Source organism: Phalaenopsis equestris, unplaced genomic scaffold (genome assembly GCF_001263595.1).
Source record: "Phalaenopsis equestris unplaced genomic scaffold, ASM126359v1 Scaffold000036, whole genome shotgun sequence".
Lineage (NCBI taxonomy): Eukaryota > Viridiplantae > Streptophyta > Magnoliopsida > Asparagales > Orchidaceae > Phalaenopsis > Phalaenopsis equestris.
In genome coordinates, this window is record NW_018164478.1 from 5542182 (window position 1) to 5551567 (window position 9386).

General features: G+C 31.4%; 1 protein-coding gene across 3 annotated transcripts in view; it reads left to right on the forward strand.

Moving 5' to 3' along the window:
- LOC110018856 overlaps window positions 1–6835 on the forward strand; it is a 29795-nt gene extending 22960 nt beyond the window's left edge. The window contains exons 2-4 of one of the 3 annotated variants that reach the window (XM_020716317.1): window positions 5609–5867; window positions 6037–6184; window positions 6416–6775. In XM_020716317.1, coding sequence (XP_020571976.1) covers window positions 5609–5867; window positions 6037–6184; window positions 6416–6486 — 478 coding nt within the window. In that variant the 3' untranslated portion in view covers window positions 6487–6775. The other 2 variants (XM_020716318.1, XM_020716319.1) reach the window with 2 other exon arrangements.
- Window positions 6836–9386: the final 2551 nt, after the last annotated feature.

The following is a 9386-nucleotide window of genomic DNA, read 5'->3' on the forward strand; positions in this document are numbered from 1 at the left end:
TTTACAAAAATAAAATAAAAATTTCTTTTGCATGATTAAAAGAACTCTGCATAAAAAAAGGACTTAAAACAACTTTTGCATGAGAATCAAAGAATCTTTCTATGAAAATTTATAAAGGTCCACGGCTAGTCACTTGGATTGAGGTTAAGGACTACTTTCCGTAGATTGTCGGGCTGGTAACTCTTATTCAAGATCGGGAAGCACACAACCCAGCTCCGAGCCTCCCACTTTTACCAATATCTTATACCCAGTCCTGATCTTTCATATGTGGCTAAGTGTTTCGTTTGCTTGTGATTTATACGACTCGTTTTTTTTTCTGACCTTTGTTTCGTTTTCTAAGTTTTCTCGTCTTTTTTTGCAAGTTTATTTAAATCTCCTGCAAATCATGTTATGCTCGTAACATAAATAACATAACAGTAGCAGATGCCCAGGTACGCTTTTACAGTTTATCTACAGCATTTTACTTTACTGCAGTTTACATTTCAAGTACATTTTATTTACCTGCGATTTGCTTATTCTCCATGCAAAACCAAAACTGAAACAAAACGAAACCAAACATTGACACCAAAACTGTGAAGCACAAATCACCAATCTCAAACACTTAAACTTAGAGCCGTCGCGACGATAGGAGCTTGGAGCCAACTTTATGGGCAGCACGACGAGGAGCTTGGAGCGAGCAACAAGAGGATTTTCTTCAGCATTATCTCTTCCTAGCATAATAACAACCCATAGGACTTTGAGGTAGTTCGCATAGCACGACGTAAATCCTCACTCCTTTTTTAGGCTCATGTACAACCATGTTGTGCAGCGTAAGTCCTAACCCGCCTTAGGTTCCGAGGTTGTCGTGTGACACGACGTAAACCTTCTTATTTCTGTGGGCTATTTGCATAATCGGGTATTATGCAAATGTAAGTCCCAAATAATAAAATTTGCAGGATTAAACATTCAAATAACATCTTCTCTAAAATGCAACCACACAGTAGGATAGTCTGGGATGTCACTGAGGTTTCTCCTCAGGATCTATGACATCTTTTACTTGTTCCTTCCTTTGAACTCCTGAAAGAACTGTTCCTACTTGAGCCACTTCCACTTGTTTTTTTCCTCGTCCTACCGTAGAAACCTAAACTTTGAAATCTTGAAGACTAGAACCACCGATCATTATCGAGAGTTTTCTTAAGTGACTCCAGTCATTTGAGATGTAATTAACTATAGGAGCTTGCCTTTATAGGGAACTTAGAACCCAGGTAAAATAAACCCTATTTAATCTTTGTATTAGATAGGGGAACTTGTCGGTCATACATAAAAAGGTAAACGGATGTCACAAATCTCTTAGTTTGCTGGATTGGGTCTATCGCCGAGGTCTACACTTATCTTTCGGGAGGGTGTAGTATTCGCGGTATCAGACACGATTATGCAAACTATTGGACGAATGAGATCCATTTGGTCTCATTTTTCAAAAATTAAAACATACTACTTTCAAAACCTAAACCATATATCTTTTATGTTTAAATTAAATTTCAAAAATTATTCTCATATTCATATTTTCAAATCAATCCATCGAAAAAGTTGACCGACACCCCTCTTTGTATTAATAAGATTTCCTTCGTTCTATTCTAAAAGTTTTCATTATCAAATTTTAGAGCAAGTTTTATGAATAACATTACCATCAAAATCGAAGTTTCTTCATGAAGGAACAATCAAGTGAATGACTAAGAACTCACTTTTTAAAAAAAAAAAAATTAAATGAATTACTTTTCAAGATTTTCATTACAACTTCTTAATATGATAGCTCTAGCTTTCTGTATGATTTTTGCTTGAACTATTTCATTCATCCAAGGATTTGCAGAGGATATACGAGGTTGGTGGCTACAAACTCTTTGAGTTTCCCTTCGTTGATGATTCCTTGATATGGCTATCATCTTATCGAATGTTTCACAATACTCTATGTTATTTATGTGATCTGTGTGAAAAACACAATAGTTTGATGGGCCTTGGGGATGAGGTTGTGTGTTCAATGTAACGGCTGCTCTAAGTACTTTGTCTTTAATTTGTGTTTTGGGAGTAGTTAGTGCTAAATCATAAAGCATGTGGCTTAGTCCCGTTCCCTTTGAGAAATAACTTCTCTCTTTTTTGTTTTTAATTCCATTCGTCAGTTTTGCATAACCATAAAAGAATATATGTGGGTACTTTTTATTATTAGCGAGTCCTCTCTTTTTGTTTTTAATTCCATTCGTCAGTTTTGCATGAGATAACCATAGAAGAATATATGTGGGTACTTTTTATTATTAGCGAGTAGCGACTTGTCTTTGACCGGTGGTTGATAGATTGAGGAACTTCTATGTTCATGTTGACATTGATAATGTTTATGCTGATGTTGATATTGCAACGAGTTCTTTTATATATTAAGTTGAAGTCATCACAATGTATTTGGTTGTTGTTGATGATGCCATTTCAGATCTAGGGCAACTTCCAGATTCTTATGGTTTAAAGTAGAAACTGTAGTATTGCTGTACTCTTTTGCATTAATATAACTATAGCCAATCTCTAATAATCTGGTTAAAGCCTTTTGGTTGCTGTAAGCTAAATGCACCTTTGAAATGCATTCGTATTGACCGTGGGTGAGTTAAGCCTGGGTGATTACACATGCTAAGTTTTTGACATTCTACATCACTCGTTGAGAATGAATAGTAAAATGTTGGAGAGGTTTGCTAGATTTCTGCCTCAGACTCTAAAGAACTTTTGATTTTGTCAATAGACAAAATCTTGGATTCTAAATATTAGTTATGCTTCTAGTAGAAAGTCTAAAGAGCTGCTATTAAGTTGTTTTCTTAAATGTTCTGAGTAATAGTCGACACAACACAATATCACCAATGGAGAGAGGAACTATTGACTTAAAGTGAACAATGCGATCCGCTGGTTTAAACTTTTTTAATAAGCTTTTGGTATTGGTATTTTAAACTTTCGTGGAGATTGTGAGCTTTGTATTTTGAATAGAAATGATGTTGTTTGGCTTTGAATCGTTTCTTGGGTTGGTGGAGATGAAGAGTTTTTGTTTCATTTCATTTTCAAAGAGAAGATCCTTTGCCTGAAATTGACGAAATTTATACACTTGGTGATGATGTGGGGGAATCAGTTAAGTTGCGTTTTTGGAGAGGATGATGGTTGAAACCTCATCGCAAACATTTTGAGAATTCTTGGGTCATTTTTGTGAAATGATCTTTGATATGATTTTGTTGTTCGTATGTTTTAAAAAAAAAGTATTGCCCCACTTACATATATCTTTTCCTTTTTTAGAATTGATGTATGATTTGACACTTTGTTCTAGGCATCTTCTACACTTGTTACATTTTAGAGGATGTTCGATTCTAAATTATATATGTATAACAAGTAAATCTTATTAATAAGATTTGACAAATTATGAAAGGAACGAGGAGAGAGAATCATAGTTTAGAGAGAAGATTTGGGATCTTATTAGGTCCCTATCACAAAGAAAAACTAATGTTTTTGAGTCATTGGGACGTGCCAAAATGAGTAAGACTTCTTATTGGCTTTTGTTATGGTTCGGTGCCACAAGAAGATATATATTTTAGTAATACAAATAAAATTATATTGATGATTTTGGAGCCTTATTACATGAGTGTTTGGGCACATGTCACCATGAGGCACCCTTGAATCTTACAATTTTCTAGTCTGAGCATAGTTTTCTCCTTTTTATTCAAGGCATATGCCTTGAGGGGCATTGGGTGAACGCTTAAATACTTTTAAGTAAAATATAAGTTGATTTAACTTTTTTGGTTTATGGTTTATAAAAGTTTTGAGATCGAAGATTTCAATTCATTTTCTAAGTTTATTAGAATACCTTAAGTAGGGTTGTCAAAATTGACAGACCAACGCAAGTTGAACTTACTCAAAAAATTCAACTTTGAGTTTATCCAAATATTTTTTTGAGTTGGTTTAGGTAGACTCCTCAGCCTGAAATTAAACTGAAACTGTCCTTTACCCAAAATTGACTCAAAATCGACCCGCCAACTCAAAATTCACCCGAATAACTGTTTTGCGTTGTCATGCCTTATGTTAAACAGGTTAAAAACAAGTAGGTTCCATATTGGACTTTTAAACCGTTTATCATTAAGTCAGATTCGGATCAAGTTGTATCAGATTGAATTAATTTCAAGTCATACTTATATCGGACCCGTGAACCCGATTTGACACCCTTAGCTTTAAGTAAACGTTTTTATTTTTTTAGCGAGTTTCTATTTTTTTAAAAAATATTTTTTCATTACTAAGTTATTTAAATTTCCTTTTAACATACTTTATTTTATTTTCTTAGTTTATTTTTTTCACTTTTTTTAATATAATTGTTTTCATTTTTTTTTTAACTTTTTTGTTATCTTTTTAACTAATATATCTTTTTATTTTGTTCTATATGGTTTGTCTTAGTTTTCTTTAAGGATTTAATTTTTCACTTTTTGTTCAACTATTGTTTGACGCTTTATTTTTTTTCACTTATCTTTAATTTAATAATTTTTTTAAAAAAAATTATTTTGAAGCGTATGCCTTGTAACTTGAGGCTTACATTATAAATGATATTATCTCTTAAGAGTTATTCTTCCCATTTATCTTTAATTTAATAATTTAAAAAAAAAAATTATTTTGAAGCGTATGCCTTATAACTTGAGGCTTACGTTATAAATGATATTATCTCTTAAGAGTTATTCTTCCTCCTCTCTTGTCATCCGTAATTCCATCTCTCTCCTCTCTTGTCCGAAGTTATTATAATAGTAATTCTTTTTTTATTTACGAGTTAAATATTGTAATTTTATTATTCATTGTTTATCTAAAATTTTTTTCATACATATCTCTAGATTGTGAATACATGCATAATTCTATTAAGTACATTTTCTAGGACATTTATATACAATGCACCCAAAACACTTATATTCGCGAAATAACTACCCTTTTTCATCCTTTTTTTTTCCAATTGTCATCAAATATCAAAATTAGGAATGAAACCATTACCCATATATATATATATATATATATATTTAATCAAATTCACAATTGTTTGATAGGGGAACGTATACATACATGGTTTTGATACTTCAGTAAAATGACTTGTGTGGTCATTTTGTAAAGAGCAATGTTTCAAGTACTATGCATGCAATTAACCCTTTTTATAATTCTCAAGGCTAAAACTGACAGAAAAATGGAACCCATTGATAGCAAAAGGACGGTCTTTATTTTTGAACACGACAGCTTGATCTGAATTTTGTTTTGGTATGACTAACTTCAATGATTTGGTTCAAAAAAATTATGAACTTAAACAAAACCTCTTACTGACAATGCTTGCTTTCAATGAATGCCAAAAGTGATCGGCCCATTAAGCAGTCTTGCTAGATGTTAAAGGATGCATATTTGTCATTCAGCAGTACAGGCTTTATTGTACCTCTAGTCATTAAAATTATACTATTTTTGTACCCATGTTGCTTTTTTTTCTAATAATGCTTCTTACTAAGAAGAATTTCAAACTATTTTACTGTAATATTTCATGCAACTAAATGGCAAAATGGAATAATTCACCGTCTGAATGTTTATTTTACACCTTCAGGAATGGAGACTCCTATGCTGGAGAATATTTTGCAGACAAAATGCATGGATTTGGGGTTTATCGTTTCGCAAATGGACACCGATATGAGGGGGCATGGCACGAAGGACGAAGACAGGGCTTGGGCATGTACATTTTCAGGAATGGTGAGACCCAGGCAGGTCACTGGCAAAATGGTACTCTTGACATCTTGAGTACTCAAAACTTGCTTCATGGTTCCCAAGTTGCAGCGAACCATTCCAAAGTTCGTAATGCTGTTCAGGTGCCTACCCATTTTCTTGCACTAGAGAATAGATATAAAGTGACTTTTTTTTTTCTTTTTTCCTTTATGACGAAAACCCAGCATGTGTTTCCTGAAGTGATGTCAATGTTTCAATAAGAAAAATCAAACTCTAATGAAGGGATTTTAATGATTGGTAATCTGTCCTCAGGAAGCACAGCGGGCAGCAGAGAGAGCAATTGATCTCCCCAGTTTTGATGATATGGCCAATAAGACCATTGCAGCAGCAAACAAAGCAGCTAGTGCAGCTAGAGTGGCTGCTGTAAAAGCTGTTCAAAAGCAAATTCCCAGTAATGGAGGTGAACTTCTAGTCCCTTTTTGCTTGAAACATCCTTAGGCTCTGTTTGGAAGAGTTTTCATACTACTTTCCATTCTACAGAAAGTCGGAAAGTTTATTTAGCTGCAATACTTTTATAGAAACACTTTTGAGAAACCTCCGTTTTTGTTTCAGAAGCCGCTGCTGTTTCCATATAATTTTAAAAAAAAGACTTTTCGAAACACAACTTTCTAATAGTGTCTTATAAATAAAGCTCCACCAACCGGAGCCTTATTCTGGGCAGTGTTTCTTTTACTACTACCGAGCAATAAGCATTCAGCCTGAAGACAGTTTGCAGTGCATCAGATTATATATTGTTTCCTTGTGCTGCAAAACCAAGTTTGGCATACCGATGACGATGAATGAGATGGTGCATAAGCCCGTCCTATTTTTTCTTTCCTATTACATAATGTGTAAATAAATATCTTGCATTTCACGAGAATGATGTTTCTTTTTCACGTAGGTCATGTAGAACTCGAACAAACTTAGTTCTGTAATTGAGTTATTGTTGTTGAAGAACAAACGTCTTGACTAGCTTTTATTCATACCAACGACATGCCATTATAATTCTTCAACTTGCAGGCTATTGGGTGGCTGCACTCTTCACAATCATCCAGGTAATGTAATGTTTTTGAAATAGACTACATCTATTTTACGCTTAATAAAAAGTTCTTTAGTTAAGATAGCTTATCTATGTTTAAATTCATAACTTGGGCTGAACATCCTCTGGTCAAGCATTACAATATAGTTTTATTTGCCATTATTTTTTCTTACAGTCTTGCTAAACTTTCTGTTAATGTCTTCTTATAGTTCGAACAAAAGAAGTTTCCTAAACCTCAAAGCCCATTTATTTGAATTTGAGCTTAGCGGCAAAGTGTTATAGGTTAGCTTTATTTGCTTTACATTCAAACTTGAATCGAGCAAAAAATTTTTGTAGGTTTAATTGATGGTCAACCTCCTGAGGTAAAGTTTTAATTGAACTTGCATGTATATGTTGACCTCTAGAAAGACTCAAAGGTAGGAGAGAAATGGATTGGATTGTTGCATTGAGAGGGGGGTTCATGTTGACCATTCGATGAGAGAGAGGTCAAGGGAGAGATAACAGTCCCAAGTCTTCACTATAAGCTTCAAGCTAGAGATTCATGGGGGTTGGTTGGCTACACCCAGGATTTAATGTAAATAGGATTTAAGAAATCATGTAAATTTAGATTCATCAAATTCAAAAGGTTAAATTCAGAAAAAAATTGTATGGTTCAATTAAGGTTAAATTCAATTAAATCCTTTTGAAGTGTTTGACGGTGAGAGAAGTGATAACTAGCATGTCCTCATTTAAATCTGTTAAATTCACTTTATGATAAATATTAAAATAAATCCATACCAAACGGCCCTTTAATTTGCTCGATCAAGAATCAATATTACTAGTGAAGACCCAAATCTATGAAAATGTGCGAGTCCGGCAACGATGTAGGACTGTGAGGGTAATTGATAAAACAGATAAAATAAATTATGGCTGAAATTGATATTAAGTTCAAAATTGATTTAAATTAAAGTAAAAAAATTAATCAAAATCAAGTCAATCTTGTTAAATAACATGACTTTTGAACGCTTTCCTGTAACTCAGCCCAGTAACACAGGGGAATATTCCTCATGTGTTATTCAGCGTTATTCATGTGTTATTGTGTTATTGTAACACCGATAATATTTCCAGAACACAATAACACATGAATACCACAACAATAACACCTGAATAATGTGAATAACACGGGAGGAATATTTCTCTGCGCTAAAACGATTTTTTTAAATTTTTCTGCCACCTGCACTTGTTCGTATATCAGTGGACTCCGAACGTAGCTCTACATTAGAAATCATGATATAATAGTTTTCCCTAGAATCATGGTGTTAAGAGTGGTGGGACCCCCCTCCACGGGTCACATTATTCCTAATATTTCTTAGAACTCCAAATCAAGTTAAATTTAAAACAACATAAAATCATTCATCACTTAATATAAAATTGCCCAAACGGTGAACTCTAACAAAAAAATTAAATCAATATTGAAACAATAAGGAGGGGTTTGGGATCACTTTCTATTTATTTTTGTATTTTATTTTTATTTTTAGTTTTTTTTTATGTTTGTTTAAGCACAAAATAAAAATATGTTTGGTACATGTTTTTTGTTAATTTTAAAAACAAAGAATAAAAAATATGCTTTATATTCATATGAAATTCTTATTTTATATGAATAAAATATTACTTATCTGGAATCAATTTTATAATTCTTTATCTATACTTTTTTCTGTAAATACTACATATATTTGCTTAGATTCATGCTTGTTACTTTGAAGAAATTATAATGAAAAGTAGTGTATATATATATATATATATAGAGTAGCTAAATTTTTAGGAGCAGTAAGCGTTAATAGGAAGGATAAAAAAATGTATTTATAATTTGTTTTATTAAAAAAATATTATTTATATTAAAAGTATAAAGAGGAAGTGTTTTAAATAAAAATTGAAAATTTATACTAAATTTGGATTTTCCACGTTTTATAAAACCTGGGATAAATCCACGTTTTATATTAATTATTATTTTTATTTAAAAGCTTAAATATAATATTATAAAATTATATTGAAAGAATTTCAATAAATATTATAATAAAATGCCCGATTTTTTGGAAAATTAAATGCTTTTAAATTAAATTATATAATAATTTAGAATATATAATTAAGATAAAAGAATTATTATAATCATACATTAGGTACTAAACAGATTTTAGTCATTGCGATTAAGTTTGCACACTAAATTTTAATTAGTGATCAAAATCAATACTTAGATATGTATTCAATCTTTATTTATAAAATTAAAATATAATTTATTACAAAGTTATATTTAATATTTTTTTAAACAAATAATTTATTCAATGAATTATAATAAATAAATTTTTAAGTTTAAAAAAATTTATTAAAAATATAAATTAAGGAGAAATCAGTATTAAGTTAAGTATATATTAATTAAATAAAAGTACTAAAGTGCTATTTAAATTAATGAATTAGATTTAAAATTAATTTTTTTAATTAATTGATTTATTTAATTACGTTAAATTTTTATATTCTTTTTGTTTGAAAAAAATTATAAAATTAAGCTGCTTGAAGGAAAATAATTATTAAATTATTTTGAAAGTACTGA